At 33.4% G+C, this 24,415-nt stretch overlaps 1 protein-coding gene across 2 annotated transcripts; it reads left to right on the plus strand.

The window, feature by feature from the left end:
- The first annotated feature begins 4,665 nt into the window (after positions 1-4,665).
- On the plus strand, positions 4,666-23,832 carry LOC106064898 (mannose-6-phosphate isomerase-like). 2 transcript variants are annotated; one of them, XM_013223551.2, is made up of 8 exons: positions 4,666-4,838; positions 13,230-13,357; positions 14,169-14,369; positions 14,531-14,672; positions 17,608-17,790; positions 18,105-18,278; positions 18,498-18,706; positions 19,796-23,832. In XM_013223551.2, exons 1-8 carry the CDS (start codon positions 4,823-4,825, stop codon positions 20,015-20,017), a joined length of 1,275 nt encoding a protein of 424 aa, XP_013079005.1. In that variant the 5' UTR covers positions 4,666-4,822; the 3' UTR covers positions 20,018-23,832. The 2 variants fall into 2 exon arrangements, with proteins under 2 accessions (XP_013079005.1, XP_055868211.1); XM_056012236.1 differs by lacking the exon at positions 4,666-4,838 and adding an exon at positions 6,641-7,637.
- Positions 23,833-24,415: the final 583 nt, after the last annotated feature.

Raw genomic sequence — 24,415 nt, forward strand, 5'->3', positions numbered from 1 at the left:
ACGAATTGAAACTTAAAATAGATAACTATAATAAAACTTTCTATTTTCATAAGCACTCCGCTAGCATGATTGTTAGGGTGTTGAACTGAGGAGGCTTAAGCCCTCGAGTTTGAATTTAAAAGGTACAATTATTTATTTATTTATAAAAATGCATTTAAAAAGCGATCATGGTAACCTTCACCCAGATACCCCTTTCTCTCTCCCCCTCCCTACTTTTTCCCAACTGATCCAGACAAATGATAAGATCATAGTGCTTTGAGAAAACTAAAAGCATAAAATTGCGCGAAACAAAAAAAATGGTAAAAATGTTTCTAATCGCAGATTTATTATTGTTAGTCTAGATCTATTACAAATTTAATTACATTGATTGATCCAAACTATTTGATACAGTTACACTTAATGTAAGTCTTATATATATATATATATATATATATATATATATATTATATCCAAACTCTTGAGCCATGAAGAGAATTATATATATATATATAGTTTGGACGAGAAGAAGAAGTAAAGGAAAGATCACTCTTTTACCACCCCCCCACGAAAAAACAATGGGGGTGGGGGGGAGAATAAGTCGTATTCACCCGTCACTATGGATGGCTCCCTGGTCGTGCGGTTTGCACGCTGGACTGTCATTTGGATTTATCGATAATCCCGGGTTCAAACCCTGCCCGCTCCCACCCCCTTCGTCCTGCGGGAGGTTTGGACTAGGAAGTAAACTATCTTCAACTCTGAAGGAACATCCGAAACATGTAAAACATTTTACAAACAAACAAGTAAACTATCTTCAACTCTGAAGGAACATCCGAAATATGTAAAATATTTTACAAACAAACATTTTACAAACACTAAATAGCAGGGCCGGACTTAACCATTGTGGGGCCCTATGCGAAACAATTTCGCGGGGCCAAGTTTGGGTAGGGAAGCGGATAATTAGTGAAATTTAAGAGTTTGTGTTAGAAAATAAATTCGTCAATGCATTTTATTCATTCTTTACTACGTACAGAATTACCTTACGAGCCTTGCGTGTAGCGAAGTCATACAGTAGGCTATATCATAATAATTCTGTTTCCTACATAGATCACGCTCAATAGCAAGAATTACCAAATGTTTCAAGCTATCTTTGCGAATTGTTGACCTCAAGTAATTCTTCATTAGTTTGAGGTCCGAGAAGCTTCTTTCACCAGATTCCACAATTACGTGATAATGCCGTTTTTTTAATCGCGCGTAGGATTGGCGTTTTCAATATTGAATGACACCCCAAAATGACACTTTTTGTCTATATATTTCAGGAGCTTTGTATGAGTTTTTAAAAGATTTTAATAATTTCCAGAGATTTTTAGGACTTTTTCGTACATTTTGTAATTTTAGGAGATTTCCAGGAGCTCCTGGCAAATCAGTAGGCCGCGGGAAATCTGTAAAGTTATACAATTGTTTAATTTAATAATTTATACACCTAAAATTAGCGCGGGTCCTATGAAAGTGCGGGGCACACTGCGGACGCATAGGTTGCAATGACCTAACGCCGGCCCTGCATAATAGCGGCGTAAGCAACGCCGCCGGTCGACTAGTTATATATTTTTCTTGTTTATCACTGTCTTTTAAGCCAAAGTATTTTTAAAACTTTAGATCCAGGATTTAAAATTTTGAGGAGAGAGAAAGACTACCTGACATGAATGTGCATATTTTTTTAATGGCCGGACTGGCTATTTAAACCCCTGCAATTTCACTCCGGTCATTTCATCTTAATCCTCTGGTCATTTACATCTGGATATTCCGAAACTGGCAGCGAAGTTGATAGAGTGTCGCGCTAATGAGGCAGTTGTTGGTTTGATGATAATTCGATACCCATACTGGCTTTTTTAACCGACGATCCGATCAAATCCAGATAGTAGGCCTATCCTATCAGATACTACTGAATCAGGATCAGCTCCAATCATATCCTATTGGATCCGATTCAATCGAATAAGTTATCATCTGGACATATATGGGGTCCCATATATCAAATAGATTAGGTCCTTTTCAAGTCTAAATACGGCACAGTATGGCGAGTAAGAGTTTCATAATTTTCATTGCGCCTGAGCCATTGTGACCTGCCCTACATGAACCCTTGGAAGGGATGTAGATACTTGCGAGGCCAAGGCAATAATGGTTTTCCAATCTGAGCCTTCTGGCATTGTTTCAACAAAAGCAGCCACTTGCGCATTATGTTCACTGTGCTAAACTGTACACAAACATTTGTCATATGGGAGGGGGAGGGGCCCATCAACATATTCCTGAACCCGGGCCTACGGGTATCTTGCTACGCCACTGGGGAGAGGGTATTGCATGTGTGTGTGTGTAATACTGTAATATTAAGGCTACAGGAGCGGATGGATACGGGTAGTTGGAGGTTTGTGTCTATATACCAAAGGGAATAAGTAAAAAGTATGCATGAACCGATGAATAACATTTGATATTAAATTTTTTTTATTGATGCGAAGAAAAAGTAGTTTTAAGAGCCCGAGGTCAACCACGCAAATAAAACATTGTCCAACCCTAATCTTCAGCCATTACCTTTGATTGATTCTGACAATTATCATTGAGGACAAAACAAGCATGACGTCTTTGTCAATGTATCTGTTTATAACGTGAAGTTTAAGATAGTGGCGTAGCTATGGTCGTGGGATGAGGGGAGGGGGGACAGAATTTGAAAATCCCCAGGCCCCCACTTGAGAAGGGCCTCCAAATTAGTGCTTTTTTACATTAAAAATTAAATATTACGCAAAATGCAGGGGCCCTCGGAGATGTCAAGCCCCCGGGTCCCCATATGATGGAAAATTCCTAGTTACGCCCCTAGTTAATAAGCACATTAAGTAAACACTTTGATCAAATTGAAAGCGCAGATAGGCGTTATTAAGATGAGCTTTAAATCGGCAAAATAATTCATAGAATTTTAAATATTTTTTTTACACTGGTGCTTACACTCAAATCTTTCGACCTATTAATCCAACACTGCCCTCCACACATTTAGATTAAGGTAAGCCCTGGCGTTATGTAACCAACCCAAACATCAAGTTTCAATTGACTACTTGAAGAATGATTTATAGTGTCTATTTGGCTGATGATGGTGGATTAATGATGTAGGTTGACATTGAACGACCTTCAATTTCTAGTCCGTATCCAGTAAATATAAAAGAAGGGGGAAACGGCCTATGAAGTTCCATTCCAGGGAGCTATTATAGAGAGAGAGAGAGGGAGGGAGAGGGAGGGAGAGGGAGGGAGGGAGAGATAGAGAGAGAGAGGGAGAGAGAGATGAGAGAGAGAAAGGTCTGACGTCACGATATGACACGACCTGCGACGTGGCTATGGGTCTAAACTGCCCACAGGTTGCGAGGCCTTCTATAACCAGTGCTTTTTTTTGTGACGGTACGCACCGGGTGCGTCGTACCGGCAGCTTTTTCAATGTGGGGAAAAAATATTACTTTTCTTGTATTTTAACGTTAATTATTAATTTATTAGTAGTTCAAAGTTAGGCAATCCATCATTGAGTGCCGGCACCTTTTTTTTTTTCTTTTTTTTACAAAAAAAAAAACAAAAAAAAAAACACTGACTATAACGATTGGTCATCCTCCAAGTGAGTATTGTTTTTCTAGTCTACGCAGTGCCTCCTTTTTTACCTCCCCCCCCCCCCTGCGACGTAAGTCAAGAGACACTGAGACAGATAACACCTTTAATACGATATGACACTAAAAAAATTATTGTAGGCCGTCTCGAAACAATGAACTATGTATTAACCAGATGGTCACTGTTACAACAATGAAAGTTAAATGGTTAGTCTGGAAGACAATTACAAAGGTCTTGCCCTGAGCACTCGTGACTCACTTGTCCAAACTTTGAAAAAAAAATGAGGTCAAATACAAAACTATATCAGGCGGCTGGTCATTATAAATGCTGACCATGCAGAAAGCTAGCAGCTCTCGCTTAAAAAAAAAAAAGGATGGTTAAAGCAAAAAAGAGGGTATGAAAAAAAAAGGGGGGGGGGGAAATGTTTTAAACATTTCATTTGAATGAATACCGGTACTATGTGTGTACAAAGATGGGACTTTAAAATGTTTGGTTAGGTTTATTACAAATCAAAACACAAATTCTTTATGACAAATAGATATAGTTACTGTGAAAAGGAGGAAAAAATACAAACCTGCCACGCTGTCCGTACTTACATATAATCTTCTACATGTGTTATTAATATTATTTTACTGTAGGCTTTATTTTTATTAAATATAGATCTAGGCATTAAAAAAGGTCAATGACAGTTTGTTTTTCATTTTTCTCTAATTCTAAATTTAGAAAGACATTTTTATTGTACCTTATAAACAATTTAAGGAAAAAAATATACGACCGTTATAAAATGTCTTTTTTTAAAAAAAAAAAATAGGCCCTAAAGAATCTAGACCTCTCTCTATAACATTAACAACACAAATATTTTGATGCAGTAATTATTTTAAAGTCAAGTAAATTGTTTATGGCGGTGTTTAGGGTGGGAACGGGAGTCTTTTCAAATTGAATTATAGATGTTATTTTATGTATAGAGATCTAGAATCTAGATCCTGATGTATACAAATACATTTGTTAAACGTACCTACTAGATATACGTAGATACATATAGAATAGATCTAGATCCAGATTCTATAGATTGTAGATCTGCAATTTTTACGTTTCAGTGTGCGAAAGCTAAAATAGCAAACATAGATTTAGATCTAGAAAAATCCGACCACTGAAGTCGTAACGCTTACAATTGTTTTCGTGTTTCTTCTAAATAAAAAAAAAAAAAAAAAGAATGGCGACGCCAGAAGGTGAGTTTTGACTTGATATTGTTTAGAGACTTGTTTTAAAACTTGTAGCACAATGTGTTAGAATCTAGATCTATTACATCTAGATTAGTCTATTACTCTATACTAGTCTATATAGATAATCATAAACATTATGATAAAGTAAAGACTGGCTTTAAAAAACTTAAAAAGCCTAAAATTAAAATAAAAAATGTACAGTAACAGACTCAGGACTGTTATTAGTGTTATGAGTCAGTGAGAGTAACAGACACAGGAGTGAGACAGTACACTGAGTACATATTTAACTTAAGTGGTAATAGTTCAGATACGCAGATACCTTTGCCGACCACCATGTTGTTTGTTAAGCATATTTATCTCCCTTACCTATATTGAACTTTCTATAACTTTTTTTAAAGAGAGTTTTTGTTCTTATGCTGTCAACTTATGATTTTTTAAGTGTATTTACTGAAATGAAGGTCTAAATAAAATGTTATTAATAAATTGATGAACTTGTTGTTTCTTCTTTTTTTCTACGTATGAAATTATTAATTAAAAAATATATGTTAACAATTAGATCTATAATTAATATAAAACAAATATGCATGAATTAAATGAAATGAAACACGCATCTAGATATACATGTTATGTTTAATTATTATTATTTTTTGAACAAAATTATGCATTATGACTTAGTGATCTTTTGAGAGCAATGACAATAAATGATATAGATCTAGTACGGGAAACTTATTACTATAAGAAATAATACTTTTATGTTTATCTGTTGATGATTAAGACTACAGTTAGATCTATACATTTCTAACGAATTTTAAGCGCTCTCTATTTTCGTAAAATCACACCACGAAGAGAAAGAATTTTATGAAGCTGACACATATCAGTGTCCCTTTCTCTTTCGCCGTGAGGTCTTCTGAGTGGAGTCTACTGTCTACCAGAGATTGTTTGGCGTGTGTTTTATGATCAGATAGGACTAATGTCTGTGTTTATAACTCTTACCACTACCTCTGGCTCCACCTCTCTTGGAGGGAGGATAGGTCGAGTGTAACTAGATCACGAACGTCTTTGTTAAACGTTACGTAGCACCTGTTAAACTATCATGTTTCACAATCTGAAATTTACTTTGCATAGAGTGGGGAACAAAAGCCAATGTATAAAGAAACAGATAAGAAGCATATACACTACTATTTAGATAATTTATGCATCTTTACTTTCGGAGTTCATTAAAAAAAAACCTCCTCACCTATTACACTAAATTTGTTTAAGATGTGTAATTGTGGGGGGGGGGGGGGTTAGCGACTCCACCTACCAACCCTTCTCTTCACATGGATCCACCTCGCCCATGTATTACATTCCGTTACGGAGTCCAAAGCAAGTTTTCTCTCCCGCCGTACCGTACAGGTGGCGATTTTCTCCGTTTATTCTTACGTACCTTTAAACCCTCGCTGCGCCGGCCGTCACACGCGATCTTTGTCTTTACGGCAGAACTAGGTGTGATGTAACATCACCTTCCCCTGCTCGGAGCTTCGCCGGCGCCGTGGTTATATTAGGTCATCTACTGCTAGGATCGCTGGTATGCTCATAAAGGGAGAAGGGCAAGGTACGGTGTTTTACTTGGTCAAAATTTATCCTTCTTCGCTTTCTTTGCCGGTTCGTTTCACCGACATGCAGTTCAACTGAGGTCTAGTCGGATGAGACTAAGACTGAAACGTGACGCAACATAACGATGTCACGATCAAAACTCTCTTGGTTGTATCCTATAATGTCGGCCAGCTTCTACAGATAGTTATGTACGATAAAAACTCCCGTGGTTGGATCATATCGTGTTGTGATGCCATTGTAACATTTCCCGAATCTGTTATAAAAGGAGTTCCCTTCCACTCTTCAGTCCTATCATTACTTTCTCTACCTTGTTGTAGATATTGCTTGTTCTTATATTGTGCATTGTTTTTCATTCAATATGATTATAAGTTACCGTACATAATAAGAGAAGGATAAAGAACTTGTACTTATAGCTACCATATTTTTTTTTTAACTCCAGCATATGGAGCTGATGAAAAAAGATACAACATGGGCCACAACTGCAGAAATGCTTGCAGCTGCTACACTACTGCAAAGAGACATCTATACATTCTCACCAAACCACAACAAAACAAAATACTCATGGCTATTATTAAAACCTTTATTTCATGATGCAAACACATGCATACTATCTCACACAGACAACCATATATGCTGCAACATAACACTATTGCATACAAATGGTAATCACTTTGATGTGGTTGTACCACAAGAGGCCACATGTAACTGTTTTTTGCCAAATCCACTGCTTGGAGTATGATGCTTTAGCCTAAATTTTGAAGTGTTGATTAATATTTCATCTTACAATCTATTCAGATTAGATCTATTTGGCTATTTGATTTTTTTCTTGCATGCTTTTAATATCTTAAATAACATTTAATGTCTATTATTTTCATGTATTTAAAGTCAGGGTACCGGTATCTATTTATTTAATTACTTTTATTTTGCCAATAAAAGATATTTTGTTAGGCTTAGAGTTATTTTTTTATTTTTCTATTAATTTTTTTGTCTGTTGTATTACTTTAACTACATGATTTTAATTTCGATTTTTAGTTATTTTTCAAAGTACAAAAGATTGTTTGCAGTTTAAATGAATTTTAATATTAGATCTAATAGCTGCTAGAAAGAAAGACAAAGCAGCAACAGAAAAAAGTTGGCAAGTAATTCAAGGGAGATAGTCTAGTACTAAGCCTTAAAACCAAAATGGCGTATTTCCAATGACAATATATGGTAATAAGAAATAAAACTTAAAAATATATATTTTAAAAACTATTTATCTCCGAGGAAATCAAATTACATATTTGTAATCTGCATTTTTTTCTGCATATTCTGAAAATATAACAGAAACCTGATTTAGCGTTTCTAGTGTCGTATACTAATACCACTTAAGTTATACTGTAGTAACTGTAGACTGTAGTGTAGTAACTGTAGTAACTGTACAGACTTCGGACTACACTTGACTTCTTTTTTTTAGATTAGAATCTATCTTATCTACACATAACGTCATAACTAGATCTAGATATCATTAGTCATTAGTTTCTAGTCTAGATCTAGAATGTCTAGATTATCTAGCTCTAGACTCTAGATCTAGATCTAGAGTAGACTAAATAAACTTAAAAGTTTAACTCATTATGATTATATTATAATATTATAGCTAGATTCTAGATCTAAATAATCTAACTGTAAATTTTATGTGTAATTACTCTTCTGTCTGTGACTGACACTGAGTCTGAGTAACTATCTTTAATGATTAATATCTTACTTACTTACTATAATTTAGATCTAGATTCTAGATCTATAAATTATAATAAATATAATCTAGATCTAGAATTAGTAGAATCTAGATCTAACTCTAACACTCTAACTGGTGACTATTAAAGTCTATTACTAAGTATTATGTCTAGACTCTAGTATTAGACTTTATTAGACTAACATTTCAGTAGATCTAACAAATCTAAAGTATTAGATCTACTAGACACTAAGACAGTAGTTAATGGACTAAAGTCTAAAGACAATTCTAAATATAAAGTAACAAACTTACAGTTACACATCACATAGTTCACATACAAATACATGTCACTACTTACACTGAGTGTGAGTGTACTACTCTACTGGACTAGCTAAGATCTACAATCTACATTTACCAGTCACACGACCAGTGTAGTCAGTCTAGATCTCGATTCTATAATATTCTGTTTATAACTAGAGTCTGTAGTGTAGTCAATAAGTCATGCATGTTAATCAATGACTTAAACTCTGCTAAGCCGGCTAAGGCTAAGTTGTTGGTTTTCCTGGCTGATTCAGGCAACCCATTTCATTCTCTAATGGCACTAGGCTAGCTTAGGGAAGAAGGAGCATGTACGTAGTATACACTAGATCTAGTAACTAGTTGAGTAGATGACAGATCTAGATCTAGAATAATCACTAGCTCTAACTAGACTAGAATTGACTAGATTTAGTGACAATTTTTACTTAGTCTAGTCTAGGATCAAGATCTAGACTAGTCTAGCTAGAGATGATATTAATAGACCCAGAATCAATCAGTGACTCAGAGATCTAACTATAGATATGTTTTATATAAAATCTAGATCTATAATAATAGTTATAAAATAGAACTTATAGATCTAGAGTCTACATTGACTCTACATAGAGATATAGATTCTTCTACATCTAGAGTCTAGTCCTAGTACAACAGTTTACAACAGACTTGAACAGTACAATACTGTAAAGTAAAGTGTTATACAATTTTAAAAAATGCTGGACTAGAATCTAGATCTATGAAGATTTAGATCTAGTGACTAGTCTCATCATCTCATCTGTCCCTTGACTTTCATTGTTGGGGTGCTGTGACAGTTTATTAGATTTTCCTGGTTAGCAGCTGTTCTTAGCAGGATATCAAGTCATGACTCTTCACTCTAATACTATGATCTAGATCAGGTGTGGGCAAATTACAGCCCGCCGTAGTATTTTATGCGGCCCGCGGACACTAAAGAAATCAGGTGTGCCCACAGCTTATACATATACAAATTTCAAATATATTTAAAAATGAATAATTCTATATATTAAATTTTAGAAAGTTCTGATTCTTATCACTTATGAGGAAGAGGCTAAAGAAACATTGTCTCTACATGTCATTCTAAAAAGTTTAAAATAAACGAAGATTATTCTTATTGGCAATATTTCAAAACATTCAGTTAAAGACACAAACTCAGGTCAGTGTTTATTCAATGTTATGAAGAACTGTGTTGAAAGTGTTGGGTTGGCTTGGAACAAGATATGGCATGTGTAACAACTGATGGAGCCTGTGCTTTGACTGAGAAAAATAGAACAATATCCCAAGCATAAACTCTTAACGGGGAAGTTTGCTCAAAGATGCATTGAATATCAAACATATTATGTATTAAATAATGCCTATGAACAATCCTATCGGAGCTAAGTGACTTAACCACAGGTAGTTCCCAGAAATACTTAAAGATATGAAAACAAAACGTTCGTATGTTCGGCACTACAGTAGTATCCGCTGGCCTAGCAAGATACAGAAGAATATATATATGGTATCTCAAGGAAGAAACTATGTTCCTTGAAAGACATTGACTATGACTAATATTTCTAATGAAAAGTGGAAGACAGACTTCACTTTTTACATCAGGAGTATTTCAGTGGGTTGTTTCCTTTTGAAATGTGTGGACATGTTAAATCTTTTCAAACAAAGCTATCCCATTTCTCCTGGCAAGCAATTGAAAAGCAGGTTTTGTCATTTTCCTTTGTTGAAATTTGAAATAGTTTCTAGTGAAATGGCTGAAAAGTACAAAACTTATTTGGATTCCTTGATTGTGAATTTGAAAGCAAATTTTAAGATGTCTAGAGCTTGGAACCAGTTTTCAATCCTGTCAGCTCACCATTTGGTACAGAAGCTGATTCAGCTCCAGGGTACATACCTTCAAGCAAATTATGACGTAAAAGAGATGTTCCAGGCAGTTCTTCCGCGGAAGTTTTATGGGTACCAGAAGCTGTATTACCAAAAAAAAAATTGCTGCTAAACTTTCATTTTTTGGGTCCACAGTCATCTGTTAACAAGTATTTTGTTCTCGTTTGAAAATAAACAATTGTAATCACAGGTAGATTCTGATTGACTGTAATTTGACAGCAATCACGAGAATAATAACTAGTAAGCTAGTTCCACAATTCCGAATGGAACATTAAGCAGAAGTGTAAACAGTTAAATACTTCACATAAAGTACAACTTTACATTTGTGCTGTAATGTTATGATGTAAAGAAAACTATAACAAATTTTTAAGTTTCGTAAAATTAGTTTCAGGTATGGCTCTTGTTGTAATTCCTCAATTGGGAGGGTAAAAAAAATGAAATGTAAATGTGTAAAACAGTATAAATGTAAATTAAAAGATATCGTACACAGTTAGCTAGCGTATTTTTCTGATATGTAATTACATGTTCATATACATATTTGTGGCCCCCTATTCCCCAAATTTTTTTTTATGCGGCCCTTGATGGGAAAAGGTTGCCCACCCCTGATCTAGATATACAAGAATCTAGATCTTGTGTCTAGACTTAGAGCTATCTATAGTCTCTATCACTCTATGTCTACATTTTTTAGCTCTAGATCTATCCCTCTAACTCTACTCTACTGAGTCTCTTCAGATAACACATTCACTAGATTCTAGACTTCACTAAAGTGTCTAAAGTTAGTAGAGTTATGACTAGAATTATAGAGAAATAATAATAGAATCTAGTTTTCTACTTATAGTTGAGATGAGAGTTATGACTTCACTTTGAATCTTCTTGTTTTATGACAGTTATTTAACTTACTAACATTTAACTTTAACTTGGAATTAGATCTAGTTTATATATTGTTACGATCTTCTCTATCAGGCCTTCTGCCAACACTGCTAAACACACAACACATCAAGAACTTGACAACAAGAGCCTTGGTACTTTAATGAATAAGTGAATAATAGATATTTATAACAACCAATACTAGACAATTGGCAATACATCAACAACTAACAATGCTACACTGTACGCCACCATACGTAAATCTACTGTCTCTATCTCTTCCTGGACTCGTACATTCACTTGAAGACTCTGCCAGGACCGACTTCATAGCCGACTCACAGTCCTGGTCTCCTTGCTGTCCTGTACTGAACTGCACTTTCTTACACACTGTCTCTGGTCCACACAGGCTTTTGATCACATGACTATAACACGTGTCATGTTTGTGTTTAATAGCAGTACTGTCCCTTGTCCATCGACATCCGTTGACCTGAGTGATTTGCCTGAGTTCACTTGTGTCAGCTGAACCTACAGTTAACCCTATTGCGCCGCCAATAGGGTTATAACAATATATATATATATATATATATATTTGTTTATTTTTTACAATGCTTATATCAACTCTCTCTGCCTGTCTGTCTGTTTGTTTGTCTGTCTGTCCAAAAGTCTATACATGACAACACAAATATCAATAATAAAAAAAAAAAAACAATTATTTAATTAACTATTGGTAATAAATTACTTTGTTTGGTATCTCAAACATGGAAAGAAATTGTACTTGACTAAAGTGGTGCTATAAGCTGAATTAGTCCACTTTATAGATCGTTGTCTGATGCTTATTACCAATTTTAATTACATGACATCCAAACTAATTGATACACTTAAATATAAGCTTTTTTTTTTTTTTTTTTTAATTATTTTATTTTGCTTGTTTATTTATTTATATATTTTTTAGCTGATGCTGTATATTAACTAAAATAAAGGGATTTAGGATTATCCATTTATGGACAGCAGTAGTAAAATGTTATACTTGGGTCTTTAATGTTTATTATTAAAATAGTTTTAAAGTCTGGAAACTATGGCTCAAAACTACATTTACTGCCTCTACAGGCAAAACACCCTTCAATCTTAGCTATAAAGTCCTATGATCATAGTGGCTATTATTGGGCTTTTAATGTGAGTAACATTAATATTCAACTCATTGCTTGATCAGAATGTAAATAATACCATCTCACTACTTTAGTAAAATCTCTCTCTCTCTCTGTGGCATTTTACGTCTCGAGAGACGATCTTTTCCCTTTGCAACTTCTTGTGTGACTAAAGTCTGGAAACTATGGCTCAAAACTACATTTACTGCCTCTACAGGCAAAACACCCTTCAATCTTAGCTATAAAGTCCTATGATCATAGTGGCTATTATTGGGCTTTTAATGTGAGTAACATTAATATTCAACTCATTGCTTGATCAGAATGTAAATAATATTCACTACTTTAGTAAAATCTCTCTCTCTCTCTCTGTGGCATTTTACGTCTCGAGAGACGATCTTTTCCCTTTGCAACTTCTTGTGTGACTAAAGAGGCCAATCCTTGATACACAGCTGCGATCGCAGGTTGGGCATATATAATCACCAGGCGCCGTTGCATTTTCACCCTTCTTTCTGCTTCTGTTGTGTATGACATCTGCAATCTGTGACCCTTCCTTTATGCTCTCTCTCCATGTGGATCTGTCCAGTGCCACCTCTTCCCAGTTGCCAGTGTCGATTTTGAAGAGCTTCATGTCGCGTTTGCATACATCCGTATAACGTAAAAGTGGGAGACCAGCAGCTCTCCTGCCTACTATTAGATCGCCATACAGGATGTCCTGTGGAAGTCGACCTACTGGCATTCTACGAGCGTGGCCAAGCCAGCCAGTAAAATATATGAGTGCGTATAGGCGGTCTTTTTATTTTTATTATTTTTTTAAAATTGTGTCTTTATTTGTTGACAGGCCTATAATCTATTTTTTTTTTATTATATTGACTCATATCTCAGTATTTGAGCTGAAGTGTGCAGTGCAACAGTATGCATGGGGAAAACAAGGAAAAGACAGTATTGTTGCAAAACTTAAAGCCAGCGTAGATCCTGACTTTCAGATTGATCCTGATGGGCATTATGCAGAGGTAATGTACAAGTAAACATTTTCTTATCAATTCATTTATCTTAACATATATATCTATATATATTTAAGTTGTATATTTCTTCCAATCAATATTGTGTTACACTAAAATTTGGAAGATTGCTTTCATTAGCTTGATAAATTTTCAGTTTGACATAAAAGAATTTATGAATATTTGTAGTTTGCATTAGCTTTTAAAAAATGGCTTTCTGGTGAATGTTTTAAATTACATTTCAGTGAAAAGAAAACAAGGTAGTTTTAAATTATTATGTTCATTATTTCAGTTTCATACAAGAAAATCATTAACTTTGACATGAAGAGCTCATACATTTTTATATGCCCTACAAATAATTGAGAATAACTGAAAACAAATATATCTAAACAGTGGTTTATATCATTATGCTAAATGGTTGTTGTTTTTGTTTCTTTATAAAAACCATGTACATTACACAGATTGAAAATATAGGAAAGAAGATTTTTAGTGAAAAAAAAAGTATTAGGTTCAATTTTTGGGAGCTATATGGTTTTCTAAAATTGGGAAACAAAGCAAATCTATGCTACATACTAAAAACTTGCTTTTCATTGTGAAAAACTGGTTAATTACAACACATTGCAATCATTTAAAATGGTCATTGTCAAGACTGTTGTTTATATTATTAAATAATGAAACTAAAAAAACAAAGAGTTCATGCTAAAGTCTGAAAGGCCAGAACTGTTTTCATCAAATCTGTATGGTGAAATACACTGAATAGAATTTTTTTTAAACATAGATACTTATTGATTAATAATTGTTGTCTGTTTTTATAATCCCATAGCTATGGATGGGAACTCATCCAAATGGTCCATCCATTGTCAGCATACCTGGTAAAGAAGAAATACCTTTGTCAAAATGGGTAGAACAGCATCCTGATCAATTAGGTCCGGAGGTCAGGTCATATTTCAAAGGAAACCTGCCCTTTTTGTTTAAAGTCTTGTCTGTCAAGACATCTTTGTCCATTCAAGCCCATCCAAATAAGGTAAACTTGTTTTTTATAAACTTGTTTTTTACATGTTTTTTTAATCACTGAAAAAAAACAAAAACCCCTAAACACTCAAACGTTTCAGTATTTATATTGTATGACATAAACACTATAAAATCTTGGATAAAGTACTTAGTATTATTGTATGTAATACTTAGGTACATGCAGAACTTCTGCATAAGACACATCCTGAACTGTACAAAGACGCCAATCACAAACCAGAAATGGCAATTGCATTGAGTCCTTTCACTGGCCTGTGTGGATTTCGACCTATTAAAGAGGTAGCACACTTTTTGCAGAGTAAGTGTTTAGAAATTTTAGAAAGCTTTTTAAGAATAGTTGTTCATTTATATTTGTTTTATAGTATTCTTTATATTGCTTATCACCTATAAGTTCTAACAAAATTATGCCTATTCAATATTTAAATATTTTTTTTAAGTCAGGCCAGCACATACAAAGAAATGTGTATTACCTTACCTTGTAATAAAAAAATTATGGCTTTTATATAGCGCTACTTTCATGCTTATAGCATGCTCAGAGCGCTATGGCCCAATCTCATTTGTGGACCAATGGGGGGTGTGTGTATCTGGGAGTAGGTTTTCCGTGTTGCCTTTAGGCGTTGAGTAAACACAACTATGCTCAAGTCGGGTGTCGAACCTCGAGCCCCCTTTATAGGTAGCCAAGTTCAAGTGTACTTAGCCTCTCTACCACGCTTTTCATAGTGAGGTCATGTATAATGTGTACTCACAGAAATAGTAAAGAATTTACAAAAATTGAACTGTTTGTCCTGATTCATCTTATTTAAATAAATGTTATTATTTGATACATTCAGTGAAAGGAATTTTTGGAAAATTTCTTCTGATCCGATTTTCTAACAAAAAAGCCGAAATTTTCCCAACATGGTTTTGAAACGATTTTTGTTCAATTTTTTTTTTTTATGATAAAATAAATCTGATTTAATTATTTTTCCATTTTCGGAAGAATGCGAAATAAGATTTGATTTGTTTTGAACATGCGCACATCCGGTCTTTTGACACAGTTAAAGTTCTATTTTTAACAAATCTCGTGTTATCGTATTGTCTTATAAGTCTAGATCTTGGTCCAGAGTGACTAGAGTGGTTTGAATCAGTCTAGATATATATATTCTAGATAAGATATCTAGTTTCTTCAATCTGAATACTTTTGATCTAGTTTATCTAGATCTAGAGCCTCTAGACTTAAATGGCTGCTTGCCAGCTTTTGAAAAGTATCAGAGTTGAGAGTAGCTCAGTATCATTATGCCCTGCCGCTATGCCTATGCGCTTTGAATTTTTACTCTGTTCTTACAATGGCACCTAGATTTTTTTCTAATTTGAACCCTGCCTGCTGACTTCCATGAGTTCAAATCGGATTAGATTTAGAGATCTAGATCTGTATATATAGATGTAGGCCTACTTTACATGACTATAGTGCGTTACTGAGTATAAGTCTGATAGAATATAATAGTAGTATATTGGATTTAGAGTCACTAGAGATGTAGATCCAAGTTATTAGATTTAAGTAAATCTAGATTATATATAGATCTAGATCTATAGTGAAAAATATATATTAAAGTTTTTCTATGTCTAACTAATTATTACTAATGCTTTAAAAGCCCAGTGTGGTAGAGATCCACTTCTTGTAAACAACTTGTATCAGCATGAAAAAGAGTCACATAAGGGTTTAGGAATCCTCAATATGCAGTTTTATTGCTAAACATTCTCTTCCTCTAAGCATTGCTCCTTATCTGGTTGTTCTTGTTTTTCTTAAGAACTCAGCAGAGATTCAGCAAGCTTTCTTTCTATTGCTTTTCAAGCATTTTTTGGTGGACTTCATGTTTAATAAACAGTTTCTCCTGTATAAAATTTAATAATCAGTGAAACAAACAGAATACTTAAACAAAAAATCAACATCTTTTTTTAAGTCGCCACGACAGGCCAGTTCAAAAGGGGTGTGTACAAAATTTCCTAAAATTTTTTCTAAGTCTGTTTCCATCACTGTACATTTATATTTCTTTCTCAAGTGTTGTAAGATGACATGGATATGTTGGAAATTATTTCTGCTGTGACTTAACTTTTTTTTACAAAGCTTATATAAACTCCCTGTTTTTCTGTCTGGTACAAATTAGGTGCACATTATTTCTCCCACTTCCTGTTCCCGGATCATGTTCAAACTTTGTACAGTTATAAATTGTCTCTAACAAAACATGAATCAATAAAAAAAAATTAACTTACTCTAAAATTATTTTCCAGGGTTGGACGGAATTAATTCGGCCAATCGGAGCGAAAAGAATGCTTCGATTAAACTTTTATAACTTATTTGTTATTATTAGAAAATGATATAGTATAGAATGAAAAGGAATGCATACCATTGTATATAGCAAAAAGCAATTATTATAAAAGAAAAACTAATTTTTATAGTAATGTTTGAAAATTAAAAATAAAAACTTAAGACTGCGAAAAAGCCTCCAGGATCTAGATCTAAACCTGATCTTTAAAAAATGTTTGGTCCATATTGAAAATAACAATTTTTTTAATCATATTTATCCATATTGTCACAAAACCTTATATAGAAAACTCATATAAAACACATATAATTGAAATTTTGAGCTAATTATGTCACTACTATTGGAAAAATGAAAACTGACCACCTTGGACAAGTCAACAGCTCTGGGTCTATGCTAGATCTAGGAAATATGTTATTATCCAAAGTAGAAAAAAATTATTATTATTTACGATATTTATTAATATTTCCACATAACTTTATTTGAAAACAATTTTAAAATACTCATTATCACCTATCACCATTCATCCTGAATATAAATCTAAAGAAAATAGAGCCTTTTTAAGACCCCTCTCTTTCAAAAAATCTTTCATTGTAAAAACACAAATTCCGGATGTTTAGCAAAGATAATATTTTATGTAATTAAAAACATATACAGGAAAAGAAAAAAAAAATTAAAACATCGACTTTGCCACTGTTGATTCAGCTTTATAGCTGGATAAAATCAATGATGGGAGCGCTGTTGCGGAGTCACAGAGTTAACCATCAATTAATTAAGTAGTGGTAATTAATTAATTTTGTTTGATATGAAAATGGGAAATAATCTTACATTATTTCTTTCCATTATATAAGCTTTGTTTTTTTAAAAAAGTATTTTGTATATTTTGCTTGTTTTTTTTGTATATGCATAGTATAAAGCTTTATCTTATTGCAGCTGTAGATGAGTTTAGGGAAGCAGTGGGTGAGAAAGCTTGCAAACTTATAACAGCCAGCCACTCGATGGACATGCCACTTCATCGTGAAGCCATGAAGGATTCTTTCATGGCCCTGATGAACAGAGATAGTAAGATAGTGAACCATGCTCTTTCAACACTGGTGGAGAAGGTCAAGAAAATGAGTAAGTAGACAAAGAGAGAAACATTTGATAAATATTGTTTATTTAATTTCTTCTTCTTCGCCATTCTCATTTTACAAGTCGTATGGTTCAGATTAGTAATCCTATATCTGAGATGAACCGCGCAGTGTTTTCCAGATCAGGCAGTTCTCTGTGTATAATAGTTTATTTAATTGAAATAAAAACTTTTTTTGTAGTTTCGTGAAGAAAAAAAAGTACATATAATCTTAATGGTTTTTTGTGATAGACATGAATAAAATTGCAGCTTTTATTAGAGCTAAAAGATTTCAAACAAATTTTGTTTTGTATCTTTGTAGAGGAGTCATCAGCTGACATAAAACCATATGAAGGAGAAGTTTTGCTTAAATTGGACTCTGAGTTTCCTGGAGATCGAGGATGTTTTGCAATTTATTTTCTGAATATTGTTCATCTTGAACCTGGGGAGGCCATGTTTTTAGAAGCCAATCTTCCTCATGCTTATTTATCTGGGGGTAAGTTTTTTTTTTTTTTAAATCAAATATATCCAATGTATGTGGTTTTATGTATAACATCTGTATAGAACATAATGCTATGTTAACTAACTCAAAAGAGTCTCTGTGTCTTATACCATATTTGAATTACTCCTCCAGCATTTTATATTTGTACTTTTTGAAGGATTATATATAAAAATATAAATTAATTTTGTTTTACATTATATTTCTCTGATGTAGATTGCATGGAATGTATGGCTTGTTCAGATAATGTTGTTCGTGCTGGTCTGACCCCCAAGTACATAGATGTCCACACCTTGTGTGAGATGCTGGACTACACTGGCAGACCAGTTAGCAGGACAAAATTTCTTGGAATAGAAAGTCACAGTAATATTCATATAACCATCTTCAACCCACCTGTTCCTGATTTTGGTGTTTCTAAGTTTGAGGTAACTGACAATTAATTGATTAGACTGATAATTAAGCAGATAGATAGACAAGATGATAATTGAGCAGATAGATAGACAAGATGATCATCCCCATCTGTAAATAAACATCAGTTAAAGTATTCAGAAATGGTGTCATGTATTTATAGTTAATTGTTATGTCCCTTGGATGTTTTCAGACTCATTAGAATACCAAAATTTTATAGAATAGTTTATGATCTTTATATTGAGTTAACAAAATATGGAATCAATTTTCTATAATTCCTTTAATATTTTAAATTAGCTTACTTTAGAAAGTATTTTGATTATTCGATTACAAAAATGTTGGACACATTTTTTTAAAAAATCTGAACACATTATTTCATTTGAACACAGAGGATATCTTTATGCTTTCCATCTGCTAAATTTTTTATCCCACCTGAAGATAAGCATTAGTCTGCATAGCACAATGCAGTATCAGTTATTGTCTTATGTACTTGTCCTCTGAAGTCTTCAGCAGATCACATGTAAAATGTAAACATTCAAATCTTTTTTTTATAGCCAAAACATACAGTATATATTAGTTTCTTACATGCTAATTATTCAAAACAGTTACAAACTTTTCATTGAATATTTTAAAACTGTATACAGTGCTGGAGTTGGTTAATCTTAGGTATACTAGGTAATCTCTTTTTTTTAACAAATAAGATATTGGACCAAAAGGCCCATCAGTTTAATTTAGAGTAGTTAAAAAAATAGGCTCAAACTATGTCAAAGAGTTTGTAAGTTGCTTATCTAATTTTTATGATACTTTAAAAAAAAAAATTAAACTAATGAATAACTTGTCAATCTCTTAATTCTTTTCTCTTATTATTTCTTAATTGATTATGTGTATTCATTGTCATATCTATTTATTATGATCTATGATTCAATTTCACTTATATGTTTCTCTTGTTCTTATCTTAAAATATTCCAGTTTAAAAAGTTTTCTCATATTCTTTGGAAGTATCAAGTACCTTTTGGTACTTTTTATTACAATTTTTAGTCTTTACAGGACAGGTTTTATTATCATCATTAACTATTCAGGCAAAACCTGTTTTTTCCAATATGTAGGTTCCCGAAGGTACTCCCAGTTTTCAGCTTCAAGCCTTTGAAAGTGCCAGTATTTGTATTATCGTAAAAGGGGAAGGAGAAGCAACCAGTAAATCTCAGATCCAGCCCATCAAGCTCAAGCCTGGCTCAGTTTTCTTTGTAGCTGCGGAGGCTTCTGTCAACATCACCATTGACCAAGGGCACTCTATGCTCTTGTTCCGAGCATACTCTGGGGTTTTTTAATGATGGTTTCCAGTTAATTCAGTAGTAGCATTTTTTTTTGTGTGGAACACCCTCTTGACAGCAAGTTAATTGAGAATTCTGACAAATAAAAAATCTTGACCAGAAATGTGAAGCTATGTTAGTTACTGATGTGCTTTGTATTCATGAGAATGTGTCTTTAGGTTTAGCATATGTATTGTTTTGTTGTTGTCAGCTGACTGTAAAATGAGCTAACAACAAACTATTGGTTTGTGTGCTACATATTTGCAGATGTATTTTTTTGTTGTTTTTTTCATGCCAAAACAGTATGTCATAGTAATGTTTGGAGAAGTAAAAACGGATTTAACTATCAGGTCTATATTTGTAGTGAAAACTGGTTAAACATGCTAACCTAGAAGAATGGATTTCAAGTTCTTTTAAATAAATGAATGCTAAGCAAATATACAGGTATCAATTAAAATAACTAATGTCTAGTTATTGTTTGCTTTAATTATTCTTAATAAGCTTGTACAGTGGAACACTGTCACTTTGGCAGTACTGTACGAAACAAACAACTAGTCGGTTCTTATAATGTTTAGCAGTGACCAAACTTTGCCCTGTGGCTGGCTGCTTACAATATTTATTTATTGCTTACTTGGTCCAATACCTATGCGTGTATATTTATTTATATCATCTGCTTGGCCAAGTAGCTCTTTGTCTATAGCAATGAAATATGTAGACAGACATTTTTGTGTATGACTGTGGAAAACTTAATGGAATTCATTCACTAATAGAAATTTCATTATATATATACTTAGATTTTTTAAAGGTTTTTTTCAGTGAGACCTTAATCAGTATAAATTATTTTTGTTTGATTGATTTACAAATTTTTCTGAATCTTTAAGATGGAATTCAACATAGTGTTTAGCCTATTTTTTTGAAAGTCTTCAATTCAAGGATCTTAAATGTGTTACTTTCTGTTTGATCAGACATTGTAACAATTCTATGTGTTGTATTTGAATTTGTATTCTATTATTCCTTCTTCCTTTATTTGTTACATTTTATTTGGCAACATTTCTCATTCCTTATACATTGTACATTTAACAATTTCTTGTTTTGAGAGCTCCCTATTGTGTGACATGTATTTTGATTTAAACAGTCTACCTAGCTTATTTATAATGTACTTCCTTTATTGACTCTTTTTTTGATCTCATCCATTGAGTCCCGTGTATTTGTTAATAACACAGCCGACATCTAAGCCAATCTGATCCTATGATCGCATGCAACATATTCAAAGTGTGGGGTTTTTCTTTTTTTTTGCTTGGTTTTATTTTTTTCCCCAGGCTCTTGTATCTGTAACTCGTATTTGGTGATAACTATAGGTCGTTATATTGGGAGTTACATTGATCTATATCTTATCTTATATAATACAGACATTACTTCAAAAAAGTATCGGAGTAGACGAGTATAAATGTGAACAGAACATTCAAGTCAAAAATATATCTGGACTTGTTGAAATGCATGTTTTTGTTTTTAAGTTACAGTGGTTTAACTGTTTAAAAAGGTGAATCAGTTGTAAAGTAAGTTGCATGCAGTAAATATTGCATTGAATAATTTGAGAGAAAGGATGTATTCAGTTCAACTGTAGAATATATGCCCAGGCTGTGTTTTCACTTTGTTGCAACTGTATTGAAAAATTACTCTTATTTATTTCAAAGTTTACATTTTCACATCTCTAGAAGAAATTTAGGGTGAGATGAAATACTGTCTATCCTGTCAAGATGTTCAAAATTTGATAAATAGCACTCTTTATTTAGATGTCCAAAGCAGTCATCAGACAACATGGTCTCTTTGAGGCTTTGAAGTTTCACTGGGTAGATGGTAAGCATATTGTCCTCACACATCTAGTAATTTTAAAAAAGTTAAAGATTTTGTTAGTCACTTAGCTTACAGGATGGTGATGTTTTCTTTCATAATATTGGAGATCTGATAATGTATTTATTCTTTTTGTGACCCATAAAATATTCTTGTGTTTGATTATTTTTATTTTTTTATTCTTTAAGAATGATTCTTAGGCTTAGAAGCTGACCAGTAACCACAATGTCTTTTTCTTTCTAAGGTACACATTCTGTTAATTACAATCTTTTTGAAGCTAGCAACATTGCTTCTTTTTGCTGTCATTTTTTAACTTTACTGTCAATATTACTAGAGCAGATGACCTTAATTTGCATTACTTATAACACCAGTGAATAGAATACTTAAAAAATGTAAATCCTACATACTACCTCATTTACAATGCAGGGGTGGAGGAAGATTATAACCTTTTTTTTTTTTTTCTAAGAAATATTTTCATATTGCTATCAGATTTTACTGCTTGCAGAGAATAATCACTCTCACTTCCTGTTGCTTTTAGGATGCTGGCATTAGTGAGAATATTTCTTTTGGCGTTAAATGATAAAATGTGCAGTGGTTCTAATTGTACAGGCATGCATACTGTTGGAGAGGATATGAACCAAAGCTAAACCCTAACCAATAGAAAACTTGTTGCTAACTATTCCTTAGCAACTGAGAACAATATCACCAACTGTCCAAAGTATTTTATTTGTGTAAACTGTATGATTTTTGGTTAGATATTCTTTCTTTTTGTATCCCTGTTGTAATCCACTATCAATGTTGACAACCAGTCTCTTGTTATCCACACATATTAAGAGATGGGCTTGTTGGAAGATATTAACACCCTAAGACTAGCTTTAACAAACATTTGCTTGCCTTAAATATTTGTTCATGTTTTATTCTTTTCCAACAATGTCTTTCTGGTCCTGTCAGTTCAACTTTGTTGTTTCTCACATCTTGTGCTCCAGTGATTAGTCTAGAACCCACCTCCTTTGTGCAGAAATATTTGGGCCCCAGACAACCTTCTGCCTATGCATCACAAAAGGCTGAAAGCGGGCACCCTTCTATTTGGGTCTCATTAAAGAGTTCTATTTGTCCCCCACCCCTCCTGGCTGCGGGCCTGAGCTAGGGTAAATAATCTGTGAAAAAAAATCATAATAAAAATTGCAGACTAAACTTAAATCTCGAATTGATGGGGCCTAGTGTGAAGCTTGACTGGACCTATTCATGCATTTTGTGCTGTACATTTTGGATGCAACCTTGTCAACTTGTGGTGACATTTTAATGCAAACAAATGTTGGATGTTTATTAAATGATCTTGGTGGTACAAGTGTGAGGATAAAATGGTTAGACTGATAGGTTTTGTTTCGTTCACTTCCTAGTTGAGAATTTAAAGACATGCAACAGTGTTTCATGTCCCTAACAAGTCACACTGGTTCACTTTGGTGAATGCTCAATTTTTTAAAAACCTTTCTGATGCATGTGGCCTAGAGTGATGTGATTCGTGTTGACATGGATAGTACTGTTATGTTGATATTATGAGGTAGATTTAGCTTGTAGCAGCGATACCAAGACATCTTACTGTTTGGAGAGTGTATTTGTTTTACTTTGGTTAGAAGATGTTTTGGGATGTCTTACAAAATGTACAAATATCTTGTATACATGAGCATGCACTAGAACTGGTTCGCTTTCATTCAGTTTGAAGTTACAGTATTTTAATTATCCAGCTTGGTTTCTTTGTATTAGAATAATAGACCTTGAAATGTATACGAGAATTTACAAATGCTCACCATTTGTACAGCATCAAAAATTCAGTTTATTGTCGAGTTCAATAGTATCTCATGACAAATTGATCGTTTTGAGTATGTTGTGCACTATGTCTTTAAGTGAATGCGAATGAAAAGTCTACACAGTTGTCAACAAATGTACTGAAACTTGGTGGCAAATAAAGGATCTAAACGTGATTGTCTTCTTTCTTGTTTTTTTTTATTTTATTAATTCTTACTAAAGACTCACACTTGACTCATAGTTCAGAAATAAATACATAAATAAACAAGGTTACAAAGACAGTTTATGTGGAAACACAAACTCAAAATCGGTACACCCAGGCAGGTAAAAAGGCAGGTTTCAATATTTTCAGAAAGAACAAGAATGAAATTCTATCAGAGAAAATTGACAAGAGAAGAATGGAGAAAGAAGGTTGTCAGATCTTGTGTGGTGGCCCAGCAGACCAAAGGATAGGTGAAAGTGAATATGTGGTTAGATGTGAACCTGGCCTAATTAATGTCTTATAATGAAAATCTAATTGTTTTTTAAAGGGTCAGACTCATATTCCTCAAGAAAAAAATATTTCCGTAAATTAAAATAAAAAAATTCCTTTGGTTATAATAACGTGCTCTATAGCTATATATGGACACACTGCAGTTCACGAGATAATATGCAAAACCACTTATTAATTGTTGTTTTAAATTATGTCCAACTTAAATACATACTAAATAGATTTTTTTTAAAGTAAACATTTTTGTGTGTAAATGTAGTAGTATGACA

This window comes from Biomphalaria glabrata, chromosome 15, assembly GCF_947242115.1.
Source record: "Biomphalaria glabrata chromosome 15, xgBioGlab47.1, whole genome shotgun sequence".
NCBI classification, from domain to species: Eukaryota; Metazoa; Mollusca; class Gastropoda; family Planorbidae; genus Biomphalaria; species Biomphalaria glabrata.